Here is a 21,157-nt window from a genome sequence, read left to right on the forward strand (position 1 = left end):
GCAAAGAAAAAGATTTACCCAGACAACCCAGGTACTTAAAATTGCTTTGAGCCCTTCCTGAAATTGGAGCTGATCTGCCATCGCTGCTTCCGGACCACTCAACTGCGAAGGTCCTGCGCGTGTTTGTTCTCTATCTGCTCACACCCCTTCTAGCTCCCCAAATGGCACTTTAACAGGGAAAATTATGTGTGTAATATATTTGTTCTCTTGTGACCAAAAACATCTGCTCAGTGGGGAGAATAAGAGACACCTAGACTCATAGGCAAAAGGCAGACACTAACTCCTGTTTCTATTATGAATGATGAGCTTTCCTAAACCCTTCTCCCTTTCCCCCTGCCCTCCTACTATAACTATATTGGAACATTTGGTCAAAATCATTTTTTACTGTTTTCAGTATTATTCCAAAACTTTGCATAATTTCCCATTCTTTATCAGCTTATTTTTGAAAATGTAATTTTATCTTCCAATACCTTCTGAGTGTTGTACACATTGCCCGTCAACCCTCTTTTTCCCATTGCTAACCCTGGAGAATGAGGTAGCACATATTTTTCCTGGATCACCTGTCTGCCCTTGTTCCAGTCTGAACTGGTTGCCTCTAAGCATGCCACACTGTTGTTGTAGGACTTCCCATTACCCTGTCTTATATTGGATTCTCTATTTCCCTGATCCCATTTTTTTCTCTTGCTTCGTGTACTCTTGCACATTGGAAATGTTAACCAGAAAAATAAAATGGCCAGTTATTTTCCCAGCAAAATGAGTTCATTCACTAATAGCAGAAGAATCGTAATTTGGGACAAGCAAAGTATGGCAAACTGTAGGTGAGTCCGAAAAACAAGGGGAGGTCAGCTTTTACTAGGTTTTAGAAGGAAACTGGGAAGGGTTGTTTTGAACAAAAGTTCATCGGAGAAGAACAAAGATTTGAGGTTGTGGCGATTTTTCACTGGCTGCAAGCTGTGGTTAGTGCGTTGTTGCTGGGGCTGGGAGAGATCTTTATTCTTTTTCTTAAAAGCAGGAGATAAAATTCTTACGTGAAAATATCCTCCCTTGCTAAACTAATCATCTTCCTTCTTCCCGCGGGCAATGCAGGCAGCGGGGAACGGTATGTGTGCAAGAGCGCCCCCTTCCGGGCTCCCTAGCTCCATTTCTATTTTCTCGTGGTCCCAGTAGAACACAATCTCCAGTTACATGCTGAGAAAGGGTATCTGGGAGATAAGAGTTTTTGAGGTTTTGCTGGCCTGAACATTTCCTTGTTTACAACCCCGTACTTGATTGAAGTCTAGAGAAGTATAGCGTTTGAAATGGAAAATATTCTTTCACTCAGACTCATTCCCTCCATTTTCTTCTAGCATCTAGAGTTCATTTTGGCAATTCCAATGTAATTTTACAATTATTTACAAAATTACAAATATTTGTATGTGTCATGCAGTTTTTCTCTGGAAAGTTTTATAATTTCTCTTAATCCATAAAGGGAAAAATACATGATTTTTAGATTTAATGTAAATTTTATGCATTAATTCTACTGGGTTGTCAGTAGCATTTTCAAACTAGAGACCCACCCATGTACTCTGTTCCAAAAAAATGCTACCATTCAAAGTTTCTTTCAGCTGGCCCAAGAATTAAATTGACATGAGACAGATTAACAGGAGAAAATCAAATTTAATTTCATATGTACGAGAGTTCCACATATATGAGAGGTACAAAGACAAAAAGGTAAAACGAGGTGTATAAGCCATCCTGAGCTAAGGAATGGGATAGGGATCTGGGGCTTCAAAGAGGGGGAAGGAAAATTACAGGGCAATAAGAAGGGTAGATGTTTGGTAATTAGATGTTTGCCCTGCCATACAGATGGGTCACTCACATAAAATTTATCTTCGGTGGAGTGCCTGGGTGGCTCAGTCAGTTGAACGTCTGACTCTTGATTTCAGCTCCGGTCATGATCTCAGGGTCATGAGATAGAGCCCTGTGTTGGGCTTCACACTCAGTGGGGAGTCGGCTTGAGATTCTCTCTCTAGGGGCGCCTGGGTGGCTCAGACGGTTAAGCGGCTGCCTTCGGCTCAGGTCATGATCCCAGAGTCCTGGGATCGAGCCCCATGTTGGGCTCCTTCCTCAGCGGGGAGCCTGCTTCTCCCTCTCCCTCTGCTTGCCACTCCACCTGCTTGTGCTCTCCCTCTCTCTATCTCTATCAAATAAATAAATAAAATCTTTTAAAAAAAAGATATTCTCTCTCTCCATCTCTTTCTGCCCCTCCCCCTGCTCGTGCATGCTCTCTCTCTTTCAAATAAATAGATAAATCTTTAAAAAATAATTTTATCTCTGGCAATAACTCTTATTCTGGGAAAGATCTCCAATTTAGATCCCTCTAGGTAGTTAAGGGAGAGACAAAAGTTTCTCTTGAGCCCACAGGGTCTTGATTGCCTTCAACTCAAAACAGTCTACAAGCTAAAGAGGCACATCTTGGGGAGACTTTGTTCTGAACCCCTTCACAGACACCACCTTAACTCAGTAATCATGGTTAATTACACTAATGATGCCATGTTGATATGAATATACTGGGTGTCCTTACATGATGTGATGAGAAGCGTACTTCAACTGTATGAAAGTCTTCCCCCAAAACCATAAATCTAGTCAAATCAGGGCATAATATCAGACTGACCCACACTGAGAAGACGTTCTACAAAATACCAGAATGGTGCTTTCCAAAATATCAAAGTCATGAAAAACAAGGGTAGTCTGAGAAAGTGTCTCAGATGAGAAGAGACTAAGGATATATATTGATCTTTAAAAAAGAAAGAAATCTGCCCCATTTGTAGGTGTAAATATAATAAAAGATGAGCAAGATCCTAAAAGGAAAAATCCCATAATTAAAGAGAATAACTGAAAACCGTAAGATATTAATGTAAGAAATTGAAGATGACACAAATAAATAGAAATATATTCCATGCTCATGGATTGGAAAAATTGATACTGTTAAATGTCCATACTACCAAAAAATAATTATGTTGTACAACTAAAACAATGTGGTATTTTCACAACAACAAAGTCTCTGAAATAGGAGGCTCTGGGCAGATGCATGCATGTATGTCAACTTCAGTATGGCAAATAAGGAGATATTCAACCGAAAATTTCTAGAATTATTAGCTTTCCAAAAGGAGGATGATGGTGATGATGATGATGATGTTACTCTCTATAGAAAAAGTAAATTACAGATATATTAAAGATCATAATATAAAAAGAAAATCTCCATGGACTTGAGGTAAGGAAGGGTTTCTTGCACAAAACACAAAATGCATAAATCATGATGAAAAGTGGGTAAATATAACTACAACAACAATTTGGGGTGGAAGCAAAACAAGAGGTAACAAAAAACACCAAAATAAAACAAAACACAATCAGAATGGGAGAATATTTTTGCAACAAATGTTTAACAATAAAAACAAAATGTGTTCATGAAACTTCTAATTCCAGATATAGGTTAAATTTCAGGTGTGGTTAGGTTAGGGTTTGATTTCTATTTTCTGAAATTCTCTTACATTGCCTTCAGGTTAGTTTTTGCCATGGCCACTAATAGCTACTAGTTCTAGCTGAAGCTTAATTCACAAATATGATGAAAGGGATGTATTTTACATTGTAAAAAAGCCTCCAACTTAATGTTGATGGTTCCACAACTGAATCAAGCCCTGGTCCAGGGACATTTCATGGGCTGATACAATCAAGAAGAATGGAAGTGTTCTGATGGGTTCAGATTTACCGTGGTGAGCCCTGCAGCCCAGGGTGAGGTTAACCCTACCAAAATCTCGAGGTTACCATCAAGCTGGGGATAGCTAGAATGGCTGCCAGATAGACAATCACAGTGTCCACTACAGGATGTCAATATGTTTTGATCAAAATTTGTTAGCAGATTATCTTTGGGAAAATACAAAGAAATTATTTAATTATAACATATTAGAGGAGAAAGTAGAAATCATTAAAAATGATAATACAAATGTTAGTCTAAATAACTTTTTTCTTCTGCTGAAGTCTATATGCACCCATCATTTGCTTTGTGTACTCTGACTCCTAATCAACCTCTTCTCCACTAACTCCTTCCCTTACACTCTACATTGCAACTAAAAGGCTATCTCTAAATTTCAAATAAGTGCATGCCCTGTCCATATTTATCCAGTGGTGTGCTGTAAATATTCAACAACTGGCCTTCCAGATTTGGAGGATGGGGGTGGGAATGTGACTTGTGGCTTACCAATCTCTGAGGTATAAATCCTACCACTACAGCCAATTTCAAGTCACCAAAAATATATGAACTTGTGATCCCTGAAAATTTAAAATCAGCTCTCACAAGTCTACATAAGCCAGCTCAACACCACTACAGACAATTTTCAATTGCTTCTAAAGACTCAAAGAGTTGCTCTGTCTTATGGTATCCTGTGATGTGTATACTTTTTCCCTCTCCCAAGTTTTATCTTGCCATCTGCCCCTCACACAGCATAGATACACTAAACTCTCTTGTTAGTTCCCTGAATATCCCCAATTCTCCCCAGCTTAAAGACTTTTGCGTGCATCCCCCTTCATCATGCCAATTCTAGTCATTTTTAAGACCTCAGTTTAGAAGAAAAGTTTTCTAAAAAAAAAGTGTAATCTCCTCGAACCTGAGATAGAAACTCTTCCTACATCTTCCCAGATTCCTATACTCTTCCTATCATAGCCCTTATTACTCCATGTTGTAATTACATATTTCCATGGGTCTATATATCCCACTATGAGCAACTTGAGAGCAGAAACTATCCATCATTCTCTATTGTATCCTAAACTTTTAGCACAGAACATGCACATAGTAGACACTCCTTAGATATTGTTGAATAGATTAAAAAGCAGATAAAAAAAATATATATATATATATAATGAGTGTGTATGTGTGTGTGTGTGCTCTGGAGAGGCAACAATTAGTTGAGAAGAGGGTGAAAGAATTTTTGCACATATGGTAAACAAGGAGCTAAGTGTAGCCCACAGGTATGAACTTATGGACATTATGAATGACTCAGTTTAGTATCAAGAGAAAGGAATTCATTTATAAATGTGAAACATAAGCACTTCAGCAGTAGATAAATCAGGAACCAGATATATCAGAAGGAGCTTTAACATCAAACTGCCACCTTGAAAAGATAGCCATTAATATCACTGGGGGATAGGAGGAGCCACAACGGAAGTGAGGGTTTCTGCCATCTTCCCTATACATCTGACCACCATCCCGCCTCAGCCTTAATAGCAGCAGCGGGAGCACCAATAACACCATTATTTAGTACTTGTAGGTCTATTTCACCTTTGCTATATTTTGTTCAACCCTCATAACAACTGATAAGGTCGTTGATATTTTTTTAAGATTTTATGTATGTATGTATGTATGTATGTATGTATGTATGTATGTATGTATGTATTTAGAGGGAAAGCACAAGAGGTGGGAGGGGCAAAGGGAGAGGGAGAGAGAGAATCTCAAGCAGACTCTGAGCTGAGCATGGAGCCCGATGTGGGGCTCAATCTCAGGACCCTGAGATCCTGACCTGAGCTGAAATCAAGAGTAGGTTACTTAACCGAGTGAGCCACCCAGGTGCCTGGAAGTCATTGATATTATCACACCTATTTTATAGATGGGGAAAAACAGGTCAGGGAGGTTAAGTAACTTGCTCAAGTTCACATGGGTACTAAGTAACAGTATCAAAATTGAAAGCCAGATCTGTGAGATTCCAAAGCCTTATTTTTTACTTCTCTGTTTTAGAGTTTCTCACCATCCTTTGAAGAACCAGTGTTGATATTGCTCTCAAAGTCCCCAGTCTACACCATCATTTCTGTATCAGGGCATGTTGGAATCTCAGAAGCTGACTGAAATAAAATCTCTGAGGCTTGACCCTCCTACCTCAAATGTAGTAAAAATGTATCTTGATGATAATGATGGATTTTTATTTGAGTTTTTACAATACTGATGTCAGCTAAAGTCAGGAAGTATTTTTCTGCAGTGAAAAAAATCTGACTCATTTTCTTTTTCAGTGGATGGTTGGGAGTTGGGTTTAGAGAGAATACATAAAACAGGAATTCTTCTACTTGGCTTCTTTAAACCTTATAAATCAGTGGAGTAGGTGGGTAAGAAGAAAGAGCACTGATTCTGGGAACAACTTTGCAGTGGTGATCACAGAAGTTATGAAACCAAGAATGTCTAAAGAAGTGTATTTTTCCTTCCATATCCAAACATACTAATGGAGTTTATAATTAGAACAGAAAAAACTGAGTCAAATATTCAAGTTTCTCAAGATTGGTGTCCTAAGAGAGTAGGATTACATTTTGCAGTCTCCCATCCTCCTGAGTTCTTGGATGAAGCTCTGACTCACTGGAGATTTAAGCTTGAATTTCCTTGCTCTCAGACTTATTTTCATCAGGAGGCATTCCTGCTTACACAGAATTGGAAGGAAAGGAAATCACCTGGAAAATAAAACATCAATGTCCAAGAATAGGATCATCCCCTCCCTCTCCTTCCATCCCTTCCTTAATCATCATGATCATCGCCAATAACATGTGATTGCTGATTATTACTGTGCTGAAGTTTTATGTACATGGTCCTCACAACAAACGTCAGAAGAGAATGAAAATGTTTTCATCTTATAGTTGAGTTACCTAAAATCTGGAAAGAATTAATAATTTTTTCCTGGCTAGACAACTAGAAACTGACAAGTTACAAGGAAATAATTGAACTTAATTATATCTGTATAAAAACATACTAAATGTTATTACAATATTCATTATATTGTAGTTGTATTATTATTGATATTTTAATTTATTGATTATGATACTAATTATATTACTATAACATTATACTATGATGTTATACATGTATTGAATATTACATTAAATACACTGTTTCCTCATTTTCCAGCCTTCATTCCATCCCTCCTGTTCATACCATCTCCAACTCCAGGAACCCCACAAATCATTACTGCATAAATGTGTCTTTCGAATTCTGGGACTCAGAGAGAACCTCAAACCTTAGCAGACTATGTGAATTATTACTCATGGAAACGAACCCACCTTAATCGAATTACGTGAGTTTTCTATGCACCACATGGCTGAGACAGAGATGCTTATGCATAATTCCAGCAAGGTAAGGATCAGCATTAGGGACATCAGGCCCTAGGGGATATGATGCCTCATATCAAACCCAGTACAAACATTCAGAGGGAAAAAAATGTCATCAGGACACCAAATATAACATCTCCCGCCCTTAAAACAGAACAAAGTGAACCACAGATTAGGTTTAAGACACAGACACACATCAACACTATTAGAGACACTCTGTCACCCTAAGAACATGGAAGTATTTTCCCTGGAGAGACACATTGCATTTCTTTATCAACCCACGTGAAGTAGTCATGGGTGAAGAAACCATAAAGGTAAAATGTAAATAGAGGTAAAATGCTGATATTCTCGCTAACATTTACTAATTTGAGTCATAGCAAACTAGGGAGACGAGTAGGAAGTTCAGGAAAATAGACAAAAATGACCCCTCCACCATTTCATTAACAGAACTTCATTAGAGGGTTTGTGCATTTACATCATTGCTAGAAACTAAACACTAAACTGAAATATTAAACACAAAATTACTAGATTAGCAATTCTTCTGTTATCACTGGGGCACCTTGAAGAAGCAAATACAAAATTGCTCCAGAGGGAAAATACTATGAAATCCACAGGAAAAACAAATCAGATCCATATAAATATAAACTTAGATAATTAAAAATACAATTTTAGAAAAAAATGAGGCACAAACTTCTATGCCAGCACACAGGAGGACTGGGAGTCAGTCAGTAAAAATAGGTCATCATGGAGAAAATAGGCAAATTTGAAGGAAAATCTTAATTCTAAGTGGACCTCAGAAGAGAGAGATTATCTCACACAAACAACAAAATCATTTGAAAAGGTTATTCTTAAGGAACTTCCCTTTAAAAATAAAATACCCCCCAAAATTCAAAAGTGAGTCATGATTTGAAAATCCCAGACCACAGAGAACACTGCAAATCTCCCAAGTCAGTTTTATTAAGGAAGATGTGAAAGAAATTTTTTTTTTCAATTTAATCTCTCTGGAGAGTGTAATAGTAGTAGTAATAAATATTAATAATATAACACAAGGTGCACTGTTTTAACTGTTCATCAAATATTAACTTGTTTAATCCTTACACCAACTCTGTGAGACTGATACTATTACCATCCTCATTTGAAAGGTGAGCAAATTGAAGCACAGAAAGATTGTCTAACTTGACCTTCATTACAGAGCTAATGAGTGGCAAAGCCCAGCTTCAAATCAAGGTCGCAGGACACCTGATATATTATTCTTCTGTACATTTTAGATTGTTTGAAATATTTTCTAATTAAACACAAATTTTGAAAACATACGTTTGAAAAGATGCCCACGAAAATGCATAAGTCCTGTGACTGTGAAGACTCACAACTCCTGAAAGACTGCTTATTAACTGCTAAATTTATGCAGAGAAAAACAAGTCCAACTAGAGCCACAGCAGTGCTGGCAAAACTCATTCCAAAATTGTTTTGCACCTAAAAATAGAATAGAAATTTTCATTTAATATAGGAAGCACATCCTTCCTTCCTTTGGTGGTGATTCATTTAAATAAGTATCGATTTAAGGTCGTCCACACAGCCAGCATCATCCTAGATGCTGGGCACACATCAATGAACAAACAAAGATCCGTACCCTCATGGAGCTTACATTCTAGTGGCAAGGACAAAGAAAACAATTAAGCATACAAATAGGTAAATTACATAGTATTTTTTAAAGGGGTTAAGTATTGCAGGCTAATGGAGTGGAGTGAGGAGGACCTGGACATCCAGCAAGGAGTGGAGATGGTGGTATTAATAGGAATGTTGCCCAGGAAGAGGCAGTGAGGAGCCGAGTGGGATACGCAAGAGGATAACTGGAGGAGAGTCCTTGCGGGCAAGGAAACAGCTCAGAGTCCTCCAGCCAGAGTGTTGCAGGCATGTTTGGGGGAAGCCAGAGGACAAGGTGGATGGTTAGAGGGGAGTGGCCAAAGTCAACAATATGAGGAACTGAAGATGGAGAGAAAGAGGAGAGCTGGATCACACCCGGCCCTGCAGGTCTCGAAAAGAACTTTGGTTCTTCCTCTGAGGAAAACATAGAGCCACTGGATGACTTTGAGCAAAGGAGCAACACAATTAGATGAATGTATCAAAGGGAACACTGGTGTCTCAAGTGGCACTGGTTTAGAGACGGCCGAGGGTAGAAGCAAGGAGCCCAATTAAGGAAGATGGTGGTGGACTGGAGGAGAAACAGTCAAACTTGGACTGAGCTTGAACATAGGGCCAATAGGATTTGTTGACAAACTGGATTCAAGATTGTCAAAGAATGAAAAATTGGGGTAATTCTCAGGTTTTTGGCCTGGGAATCTGGAAGGAGGGAGTTCTCATCAGTGGACATGGAGAGGACAGTGGAGGGGGAAGATTTGAGGAAGATTAGGAGTAGAGTTTTGGGGCTTTTAGAACCCTAAGTGGAAGCAATGAGATCCGCCAGCCTGTTGCCCAGGAGGGAGATCGAGGCTGGAAGTATTTATTCACAGTTGTAGGCATACAGATGTCACTTGAAGGCATGAGCATGGATGAGGTCACAAAAGGAATGAGTAGGACAGGTGACAAAGGATTGAGCTCTGGGGCACCCCAGCCTTCAAAGGTCAGAGAGAAGCAAAGGAACTAGGAAAGGACATTGAGAAGGAGACACTGAAAAGACAGGAGGAAAACCAGCTAATCAAATTTTCGAGAGGCCAAGTGAAGAAATTAGTGGAAGGAGGAGTGACCAACTATGTGCTAAATGCTGCTCATGAGTCAAGTTAGATAAGGACTGGGAATTGATCTTTGTGTTGTCAGCATAGAAGTCTGCAGTAATCTTAAGGAGAATGATTATGGAGATGGGATAGGGAAGAAAATAAACCCTTACTGGAATGGGTTTAGTTGAAACTGTGCAGATCTGAATTGGAGACCGTACAGATAATCCATTTAAAGAGTGTAGCTACAGAAGGAAAAACAAATTGTGCACATAGCTATCAGGAGACAATAAGGTCAAATATTTTTTTTCTGTTTAGAGCAGTAACTGGATGTTTATAGGCTGATTAAAAAGATCTAGCAGAAAGACATTTGGAGTGGTACATGTGGGTGGGAAAAAAAAAAAACCAGAATGGACTCTAGTATTCAAGTTAGGGATACTGGCTTTGAAGAAAATCATAGAGAGGTCACCTGCCGTAAGAGGTTAGAATGAAAAGAGAAATGGTACAGATCTGGTCCACGAAGTGGATATTAGAGTGAGGGTCTGAACGTTCTTCTCTAATGATTTGAGTTTCTCAGAATAGGAAGCAAGGTCACCAATAGAGAATAAAGGTGAGAGAAAAGGGATTGGTATTTGAGGTGGCCATCCAGGGAGGGGGCAGAGTGAATGAGCTAGGGAAGTTGTGTAGCTGGGCAGATGATTCAGATAGAACACATAACAAGGGCGTAGTAAAGTGTTTAATGAATCACTAAAGGAATAGAACCTTTGGCTTTCAGTTATAGAATTAGTGGTGGAAAGTGTATGCTCAAAGTAATCAGAATTGGTCAAGTTTCACTACACAAAAAAATCAAGAAGCCTTTTTCTGAGCTTCAGATTCATCAAATATTCAAGGTAACCATTCCAATAATCATTCAAATCTCTATGATTTTCTGATAATTTAACATCTGAACGCCTTAAGAAAAGAGAATTTTCTTGTGCATTACATGAGACTCAGTGTCTCCGTTGGATTCCCAACCTCTACGCTCCTGCTATTAACGAATAACTTATTTCTAGTCCTATGATCAAAAGAAGACAAGAAGAACTGCCACTTACCAACACTCTTGTGGGTTTTCTCCCAGCTGCAACAGATAAGGATCCTGAAACAATGAACTGTTTGAGCACAGGAAATGAAACAGATAAGAAAATACTAAGTCTCAACTATTTTTTCTTTGTACTCCTTCAATTAGTAGCTATCTAACAATGGTTGCACAAAGTTCCTTTTTTAAATTCACATTCTACCACATGGAATTATACTTGATGTCGTTCATCATGTTATAGCAATAAAATTTTAAATTAGTTAAAATTTTGAGCAAATATATAATATTTTCATTATGTTTTATGTCTGGCTTTTTATAGGTTATATGAGTGTACATACCTTAAAAATATAATAAATACATATATTTAATGTAACATAATTATCTTTATGCTTCTATTTATAGTAAATGTAAATAATATTTTTTTAAAAGATTTTATTTATTTATTTGACAGAGAGAGACACAGCGAGAGAGGGAACACAAGCAGGGGGAGTGGGAGAGGGAGAAGCGGGCTTCCCGCGGAGCAGGGAGCCAGATGCGGGGCTCGATCCCAGGACCATGGGATCGTGACCTGAGCTGAAGGCAGACGCTTAACGACTGAGCCACCCAGGTGCCCCAATAATATTTATTTATATACACATGCATATGTAACATTATTCTCATGTTCTTACTCAGGCTTCATATAAGGGTTTGATTTATTGGATTAGATGTTCTAAAAGAACTTCTGCAAATCTGTCTATATTGATATATCCACTAATTTTTAAATGATTATTTTTGATAAGCTATTGTTTTCATGACTCTAATTTGATAAATTGAATTCTCTACAAGTTCATGGTTTTCTTAAAACTTCACTCTGTTTTATACCCCATATATCTTACAACCATTTACCAAGCCACTCCTAGGGTTTGAAGACAAAGTTGCCAAAATCGTGGAGAGCAAAAGCTTGCTACATAAATTCAATTCTTGAATTCTGATTGAACAGGAAGGAACAGGTTTTGAATTCCACTTCAAATAACAAAGTGGTTATCACAAGAAACTCCAGGCTCGCTAGAGCTTCGTGGCCTAGGTGATCTTAAAATTTATTTATTTAGCTTTGTTATTTGATTATCACCTACCTGATGGTTTCTCAGAGTCCATCGTCTCTCATGGTTCGTCTCCTCTCCGATTCCCCCCCTTCATTCTTCCCCTCCTACTATCTTCTTCTATTTACTTTTTTTTTAACATATATTGTATTACTTGTTTCAGAGGTACAGATCTGTGATTCAACAGTCTTGCACTATTCACAGGCACTTGGTTTTTAAAATATGTGTAAAAAATTACAAATCAAACCCATAGCAGGCAATCTTCAAATCACCTAATAATGACACTATAGTAATCAAACACACTTCTAGCAGTGGTATTTAAGCAGTGAACTCTGGTCAGGGGAATATGAATACTTACAAATATAGGACCCCACACTGGATAAGCTGTGTAGAAGATAAAGAAAAACTGACTGAAGAGATGGAATATGTTTTGTAAAGAACCTAGAAAAACACCCAGGACCAGAATCGTTGCTCCATTCAGGATCTGGATGGCCTGTAAGAAGGTGGGGGGGGGGGGGTTGCAAATAATGGTCATATACTAGTGTACGTGGAGAAGAGACAATTTTAATTTTTTTCAGAAAGGAGATATCAGTGCTTGAAATGATTATAAAGTCAAGCCTGACTTACCCTGGGAGGTTTTCATCCCATGCTATCCCCACCGATCCCAGTGGCAGCCCTTCATCTCCCCCTCTCCCCCTGCTCCTGTTCATTCTCACAAACACCTTCCAGAAAGTGGCAGAAGAGTAGAGGCAACATGGCTGGTAATATACATGGGGTCAAATATCTTCCTAGTATACTTTAGGGCCGTAATATGATGAAGGCACTCAGACATTAAATAGCAGTTCATTCCGCCTTTCCTCAATGCAATTTTTAAATTTAAAATACGGAATGTGAGTTCATAAGAACTCAGCCTCCTGATGTGGTGGTCAGATTGCAGTCCATTCTCCAATGTTGATAGGATGTTTCCTACTCCCCAGGTCTAAAATAGGCCCCAGTCTTTTCTTAAAGAAGTACATTATTGACTCAGTGATGAATAACTCAGATTCTTCCTGATGGGAATAAACAAGGTTTTCCACATGATATTTAATTTCTTCCAATTATTAGAAAAATTCCAAAATTTTTCTAATTTTTACACTAAGGTTGACATACCCCAAGGGCTTGTAGTTTCTCCTTCCAGTGATTTTGCAATTCATCAATGGGCTGGTAGACAGAGTTATTTATCGACACTGATTCCGCCTGGCTTGCTGGGGGACTACCTGCTGAGGCTTTCCCAGGTCCTGCATTACCAACTTCTTGGGAGGCCATCTGGGGTTATTGATGTCTGTCACAGAAAAGAAGTCCAGAGGTTTGACGTTTTCCCCTTTGCCACTAGCTAATATTTTTTGAGTGCAACAGAAGGGTTCAATTCTGTCTATACATCAAAATGACTTCACAAATGGAGCAACAATTTACATGGTTGAATTTCATTTCGTCTTGGAGTAGTAATCATCAGACTATTGTAGTAAGTCTGGGTGCCTCATTTAACTTTGAAACAGTGAAGAGTGATCCCCTTCTCATTTTTATATGCACATATACATTATTACATAGCCCCCCTGTCTCTTCAAATCAATCCTAGACAATGAGACAGATGGTTTCACTGAGCGCTGAACTCTTAGGTGAGGAAGATGACTTTGGTCATATTCCTATAATAATAATAAGTATAATTTATTGAGTACTTACTTCTACATGCCAAACGCTGTCTGGTTGCTGCAAATGTGTGAACATATTTAATGCACCCGACAGTCTATGTTGCAATATTATTCCCACTTTAAAGATGAGAATATTGAGGCATAGAGAGGTTAAACAACTTACCCAAACTTACACAAACTTACACAGCTCATAAGGGAATTCAGCTCTACTAGCTCTACTTTAAGGTCCAACGTTTTCTCTAAATCATTATGCTGTATAGTACTATATGGAAGACAACCTTCTGGGCAGCTATATAGCAGTGGATAGAGTTTACTCACCATGGAAGAGCCAAGTTGAAGTCTGAATTTGGCCACTTACTAGTTGAGTGATCTAGTAATGGGAACCTCAGTGTTCACATATGTAAATGGAAATAATTTTAATTTCATATTAACATTGCAAGGGGCAACTCTGATAAGGTATGAAGTCCCTAACCTAACAAACAGTTGGTAAATGTTGACTTTAACTTATACTCTGCCTTGTGTCAAAAAGTACTTAAAGTATCACATATAAGGGTCACCAAACAACCACCTCAATCATTACACCTAAAAAATAAGTATTACTAGGGCGCCTGGGTGGCTCAGTTGGTTAAGCGACTGCCTTTGGCTCAGGTCATGATCCCGGAGTCCTGGGATGGAGTCCTTCATCGGGCTCCCTGCTCAGCAGGGAGTCTGCTTCTCCCTCTGACCCTCCCCCCTCTCATGCTCTCACTCTCTTTCTTTCTCTCTCTCAAATAAATAAATAAAATCTTTTAAAAAAATATGTATCACTAAAATATACACAGTATGTTCAATCTTGGACAATATAACTTCACAGTATAAAAATTGATAAAGGGAAACCTTATTTCGAATGGAGTCAGGAGGCCAAAATGGGGGGCTCTCATGCCCTACCACTCCTCCTGGTTGTAGACCCAACAGGAAGAAAAGCTCCTGGTATCTTCCAAGTCAACCCTACTTTACTATCCCAGCAAGGATCAGTCCAGCCAATGAGAGACTGTTACAACTCACCCATGAAAAACTACCCTACTTCAAACTCCCAGTTCGCTGCAATGGACTTTTTGTTTATAACAGTAACTCCCAATTCCCCTCTTTCCCTCTATATAAAAAGCAGTTCCTCCTTTTTGTTCTCTGGACTTGCCTATGATTTAGTTGTAGCTTGCCTGTCCCAAATTGCAATTCTCTGCTCTTCCTGAAAAACCCATTTTTGCTAGTGAAATAACTGAGTTTGATTTTCAAGGTTAACAACGGTGTCCTCCAACACGAAGTGATTGCAAAATGCTTATCTGCTTTTACAACTGATGAGGTAGAAAGTAGGGGATTAACTACAAATCTATCACATACTGCTGAATTCTGCCAAAACTACTGGCTTTGAGTTTAGAATAGTATCTTAATTTCTACTTTTTGTTGGAAATTGTATAGCAGATCTATTTTTCTAATAATTCACTCATGTTTGTCAAAGTAAATCCATACTGCATCCTTTCAGGATAACGTTTACATTTCTAGTTCTCTATCATAGGGGGTAGATGACACGCTTATTTAATCACTAAGGCACAAAGAAGGTGAAAGTCAGAATACATTCTAACCTTCACTTTATCACATTGGTAATTGCTATTTTACCTCTCATCAGTTTCCTGCCAAGACTGATTTTCATGCTAACATTTAGGTACATGCTCTATTTAAACACTGATAAATGCGAAATGACAAGGTGCCCTTACTTCTATGTTCAATACTATGCATGGAATCCAAGAATGAGAAAAGATCAAAAAGTTTACAGCAAACTCCATTTTAATGAATGCCTAACGTAATCCTCATCAGGATGTACAATAAGAATGTTTAAATGTAGAATAATCTTCTTTACATCCCTCTTAACTATTTGGAACATCACCTTGCAAAGCTCAAACTTAAAATTTATTGGGGGGTGCCTGGGTGGCTCCGTCGGTTAAGTGTTGCCTTTGGCTCAGGTCATGATCTCAGGGTCCTGGGATCAAGCCCCGCGAGGGGCTCCCTGCTCAGCAGGGAGCATGCTTCTCCCTCTCCCCTCTACCTGCTGCTCCCCCTGCTTGTGCTCTCTCTCTGTCAAATAAATAAAAATCTTTTAAAAATAAAATAAAATGAAATAAAATAAAATTTATCCATTGGGAAATGTGTGTGTGTATATGTGTGTGTATATATATATTTAAAGATTTTATTTTTTTAAGTAATCTCCATACCCAACGTGGGGCTTGAACTCACAACCCAAAGATCAAGAGTCACATGCTCCACTGAGTGAGGCAACCAAGCACCCTGGGAAATAAGTACATATTTTAGATAAGATATCTTCTGCACTAAAATGTACGTAATGTGGGGAGCGGTGCTCCTTCATGATCAGATAGCTGCTTGCCTGTTACTTCAGCTTCATGCCTCCCCCTCCCTATCTCATAGCTCCATCCAGCCATAGTTTATTTCTTTTAATCTCCCAAGCATCAAGCTCTCAAAAGTCTCAAACCCTCCTTCTCAGTATTAATCCTGCCTTCCTGAACATGTTGCCCCTCAAGCTCCACCTAGATAATTTCTGCTCTTCTTCCAGACTGACTCTCTGCCCACATCCACACTTCTCATGAAGCCCTCTTCAGTCCTGGCCAAGTCTGGAGGAAGCTCCCTGTTATTAAGAATGTCCTCTGCTTCCCTTTTCCTACTATTTACCCTTCTGAGCCTCAACTGACTGGATGCTCAGCTGTATCTGCTATCTTCCCAATGTGGTAACTCCAGTGCCTGGGTCCGTGTCTGTCACACACTGGACACTCAGTGAATACGTGTTTAATAAATAAATAAATTTTTGGTCCAGCCTGATGGAGACATGCCTTATTGAAAATATGTTTGCAAGGATTGGAGCCTCTCATACAGAGAAACTTCTGGAGTGAGGAAATCTATTCTAACCACATCATTTAATTTGACTTTTTAAAATAACTATAAATATCAGGGAGAATTTTCAGCCTTCAGGCAAAATAAATTATGTTCACTAATTTGTTCAATTTAGCTATTAATTTTCTAAATGGGAGAAGTGTAGATTTCCTGAGAACCCCAGTTAAGTTCACCCATCTGGTTTTTACTGTGTGTCAAGCATTGTTTAAGTGTTTTACTCATTTAACCAATTTATCTCTTACACATCCATATGAATAGGTACTACTCTTACGATCCTTTCCATTTTACAGATAGGGAAGTGGAGCATCAGCAGGTTAAGTCACTTCCCAAAAAGCACACAGCCAACAAGTGAGGAGATAGGGATCAGAATCTAGTGATCTGGCTCTAGGGTATCAGTACTATCCCTCTGAGCTTATGCAGAAACTCACTCACTGGATCCCACACCTCAGTTGTGTCCAGACCATCCCATTCCCACAGCTGGCAGCCAAATTTGGAGGCAGCCCCTTGGATTTAATATATCTCCGGGGTGTGTGTGCGTGTGCATGTCCATGTCTTCCCAAAGAAATGACTGTATTATAGAATTACGTCTAACATTTTGGCACCAGGGGAACAAATTCTAAAGGGAAGCCATGCTCTTAGCTAAAGTTCCAAATCTCTACATAGCAACCATACAGAAAACTCTGCAGACATCCTCATGGCCCACTGGGTGGCACGGCTAACAGATAATAAAAAAGGAGGCTTTCTCTGAAAAGGGAATCTAGAGAGCTTACCGTGGAGACTTCAGGCCTTGGAAGACGTCTTACCTCTGAAGCTGAGCAGGAAACACTCAATAATGATTGCTATAATGTCTTTTCTGGAAAACTGCAGCCTCTTCTGACTTGGGCTTAACGTACCTTTGCCTTGTACCACACTTTAGAGGAGTTGGTGAAAATGTGCTGGCTGGAGAGTGCGCTAACCACATTTGCCTCTGAGATCGCTCTGATTTCACCACGCTTCCTGAAGGCTTACCGTAGATTAGGAAACCGGCAGCAGGAGTAACTGTCTTTTGGCTTTGAGACATTGCCCAGCGCATTGTTGGAACAAGAAATACAAGCAGGAAATATAGGCAGATGGGTGAGAAAGCATTGCAGGTTGGGGATCGAACAGTTATTTCGGAGAACAAAGAACGAAGTCAGTAAGAGCAGTGTCTGGATGAGGGAGAGTGGTCACATGCATCATCACATTCAATTCTTACAGGCTTAGAAAAGCTAGTTAAGTTGCCAACATTATAGATACAAAAATTATGCAAATTGTTGTTTAAAGGGGCACCTGGGTGGCTCAGTCGTTAAGCGTCCGCCTTCGGTTCAGGTCATGATCCCAGGGTCCTGGGATCAAGCCCCATATCAGGCTCCCTGCTCAGCAGGAAGCCTGCTTCTCCCTCTCCCACTCCCACTCCCCCTGCTTGTGTTCCCTCTCTCACTGTGTCTCTCTCTCTGTAAAATAAATAAATAAAAATCTTAAAAAAAAAAGAAAGAAAAAAATTGTTGTTTAAATACATTGAATGATTACCATGTAGCGGTCATTGCTCTAAATGCTTTACATGCCTTGACCCACTTCCTTCTCACGCTAACTCCAGACCTAGGTGCAACTGTTAGCCCAATTTCATAGAAAAGAAGACTATGGCATGGAAATGTTAATAATGTTAATAATGTTAATAACCAGCTTTCCTAACATTAGCCAGTACCTGGCCAAGGTGTGTGCAAACCTCAGGCTCTGGGTAGGGTGAGGTCAGAGGCCTGTTACCCCCAGTGGGATTTTAATAACACCTCCCTCCACTTTCAGAGGTGTCCCAGCTTAGGAGATGAATCATTGTGAAAATGAATAAAAAGAAACCTTGTTTAAAATGGTGTTGGAAAAGGGTGCCTGGGTGGCTCAGTTGGTTAACCATCTGCCTTTGGCTCAGGTCATGATCTCAGGGTCCTGAGATCCAGACCCAAGTCAGGCTCCCTGCTCAGCAGGGATCCTGCTTCTCCCTGTCCCTCTGCCCTTCATCCCTACTTGTGCTCACTCTCTCTCATGCTCTCTCTCTCTTAAATAAATAAACAAACAATTAATCTTTAAAATAAAATGGTGTTGGGAGGGCAAAGCAGGGAGCTCTCACACCCTACCACTTCTCAGGGATTGCAGACCCCATAGGAAGAGACCTACCTTCTCAAGCTACTTTACCTATGTTGCTACCCAGTACGAGGAAGAAAGGTGCTTCTCTAGCAACAGCCCAGTCAATGAGAGACAGTCACAACTCAGCCGCTGAGGAGCCCGTATACTTGGAACTCCCTGTTTAGTCCAATGGACTTTGTGTTTATAACAGCCCTCCCCAGCGCCTCCCACCTTCCTCTGTAAAAGAGCAATCCTCACTCTGTTCTCCTGACTTGGCTGTGGTTTGCTTTAGTTTGCTTTTCTCAAATTGTAGTTCTCTACTATTCCCAAATAAACCCATTTCTGCAGTTTCATTCTTAAGCTTAACATGACATAATCATCCTAAATAAGTGTCCTTAAGTAAGTGATGGAATGATCAGAGACAAGAGACAGTAAGGAAATAAATAACATATGAAGATTCAAACTGCAATTTTTAGGAAGTTCACAGGGCAGGGCTGGTGAGGAAGGCCTGGAAAGGGAAGTCTATGAGAAAGAGGAGAATGTTCCCAACAAACTGTGTGAGGTTCTAGTTCTAGAAACTGGAGCAGAGGTGGGAACTTGGTCACAGAAAAGAAAAAAAGAGGGCCGGGTATGATGAGGAGAGCTCTGGGAGACTGTGAACTTGGGCACTGGATATAAAGTGAGCTGAGGTCCAGCAGTCAGGAAAACTTAACAATATGCAGGAGCTCTGTGACCAGGGCAGGCACCGGAGACTGGAGCAGATGCTGCGGAGCTAGGGATGACAGAGGAACTCTAACTGTAAATCATGAGGAAATAGCTAACAAGATGGCAGCAAAAATATGTTCCTCCTGCTTCACTTTAGCCAGGGAGCCATTGCAAATGGAATACTGAAGAAGAAGCAGGAAGAGGAGGGGGAGCCGGGGAAGGGAAGGGGAGGAGGAGGAGAGAGGAGGACAACGAGAGAGGAGGAGGAAAAGGAGTGGGGTAGGGAAGGGGAGGAGGAGGAGAAGAGGAGGAGGGGAGGAAGAAAAAGAAGATGAGAAAGAAGAGGAAGAGGAGGAGAGGGGGAGGTGGACAGGAGAGAAGGGGGGGAGGAGGAGAAGAGGAAAAGGATGGGGAGGGAAGGGAGAAGGAAGAGGAGGAGGAGAGGAAGAAGAAGAAGAGAAGGAAGAGAAGGAGGGGGAGCAAGGGGAGGGAAGGGGAGGAGGAGGAGTAGAAGGGGAGGGAATGGGAGGAGGAGGAGGAAGACGGGAAGGACAAGAAAGTGCCTTCAGGGAAGGAGAGGAAGAAACATGAGTAAATGGAAAAAAAAAAAAAAGTAGTTCCTTTTAACAAACTTGTTTTTTTTTTGTTTTTTTTTTTTTTAAGATTTTATTTATTTGCGAGAGAGACAATGAGAGACAGAGAGCATGAGAGGGAGGAGGGTCAGAGGGAGAAGCAGACTCCCCGCTGAGCAGGGAGCCTGATGTGGGACTCGATCCCGGGACTCCAGGATCATGTCCTGAGCCGAAGGCAGTCGCTTAACCAACTGAGCCACCCAGGCGCCCCAACAAACTTGTTTTAAATGTAGAGCTGTGAAGGGGAGGAAGAGCTCTGAAAGGAAGTTACTTAAACTCTAAGACTTCAGTTGTTTCATTTGTAAATATAAGACCATAGTGTCCACCTTAGAGAACAGTACATATAAAGATTAAATGACAGAATACATGTAGACATCTTAGCAACTAAAGTCTTTACAATGCATTCAAAATAAATGAATGAAAATGGGGAGCCTCTCCACTTATTTAGAGAGAGAATGATTATGAGAAACTGCTCTCGAGAGAAGATTCCCAGAGAGGTCTCCCACTGGCGTGCCGTATCCTCGGATTCCAGTGGATGTAGAGTGCTGGTTTCCAGTGCGCCTGGTTTCTGTGCAGGGACTGATGCTCACTTGGCTTTTGCAGCAGACCTTCCTGTCCTTGCCTTTTTTCCTGGGATAAAGCCACTGTACAAAGTGCTTCATCTTCTACCCACAGTATTCTTCAGAGGAGGCTATCCCTTCTGTTACAGGACTAGGGGTTTTTGCTCACACGATTTTCTGCTAACCCCCTGGTCTGGGCAAGGACTGCTCTTCCCTCTGGCTTAGGAGGCTCGTAAACCTGCATCTTCTCCTCAATGCCCCCCCTCATTTGTGTCTCCTGGGGTCCCCTCTCTTATCAACTGGCATGGAAATCAGACCTTTACTCTTCCTTGGAGCCTGAAATACAGAGATCTGGGCTCCTTCTGACCAGGCTGCTCCCTCTCGTGTCCACATGGGGGTACAACACTTGAGAAGCTGCTAAGTTTTCGCCAGGCACCTGCCAAGGCTAATTCAGTGGGACCACTTTGATCCCTCAGTTAGCAGTTCTTTAAGGCTGCCCTGGACATTGACCAAGCCAA

The 21,157-nt window shown here is 40.3% G+C and overlaps 1 protein-coding gene across 4 annotated transcripts; it reads right to left on the reverse strand.

Annotated features, from left to right (window-relative positions):
* Positions 1 to 1,636: 1,636 nt before the first annotated feature.
* LOC118547250 (membrane-spanning 4-domains subfamily A member 3) lies at positions 1,637 to 17,566 on the reverse strand. 4 transcript variants are annotated; one of them, XM_078057950.1, is made up of 7 exons: positions 17,410 to 17,566; positions 13,131 to 13,302; positions 12,340 to 12,474; positions 10,919 to 10,975; positions 8,431 to 8,589; positions 7,069 to 7,170; positions 1,637 to 6,431 (listed from the first exon to the last, which is right to left on the reverse strand). In XM_078057950.1, exons 2-7 carry the CDS (start codon positions 13,284 to 13,286, stop codon positions 6,321 to 6,323), a joined length of 720 nt encoding a protein of 239 aa, XP_077914076.1. In that variant the 5' UTR covers positions 13,287 to 13,302; positions 17,410 to 17,566; the 3' UTR covers positions 1,637 to 6,320. The 4 variants fall into 4 exon arrangements, with proteins under 4 accessions (XP_077914076.1, XP_077914075.1, XP_035966506.1 ...); XM_078057949.1 differs by having other exon boundaries at positions 17,377 to 17,566; XM_036110613.2 differs by having other exon boundaries at positions 1,637 to 6,465; positions 17,377 to 17,566.
* Between the last annotated feature and the right edge of the window lie 3,591 nt (positions 17,567 to 21,157).

The sequence above is a fragment of the Halichoerus grypus genome, chromosome 11, assembly GCF_964656455.1.
Source record: "Halichoerus grypus chromosome 11, mHalGry1.hap1.1, whole genome shotgun sequence".
Lineage (NCBI taxonomy): Eukaryota > Metazoa > Chordata > Mammalia > Carnivora > Phocidae > Halichoerus > Halichoerus grypus.

Excerpts from the sequence above, each read along its gene's own strand:
- LOC118547250 (XM_078057950.1), bottom strand. The coding sequence starts at position 13,286 with ATGGCCTCCCAAGAAGTTGGTAATGCAGGACCTGGGAAAGCCTCAGCA. Across the intron at positions 10,976-12,339 it reads CAGTGTGGGGTCCTATATTT|TTCATTGTTTCAGGATCCTT; the intron begins GTAAGTATTCAT and ends GTGCTCAAACAG. Across the intron at positions 6,432-7,068 it reads ACTCACGTAATTCGATTAAG|GAATGCCTCCTGATGAAAAT; the intron begins GTGGGTTCGTTT and ends CTGTGTAAGCAG.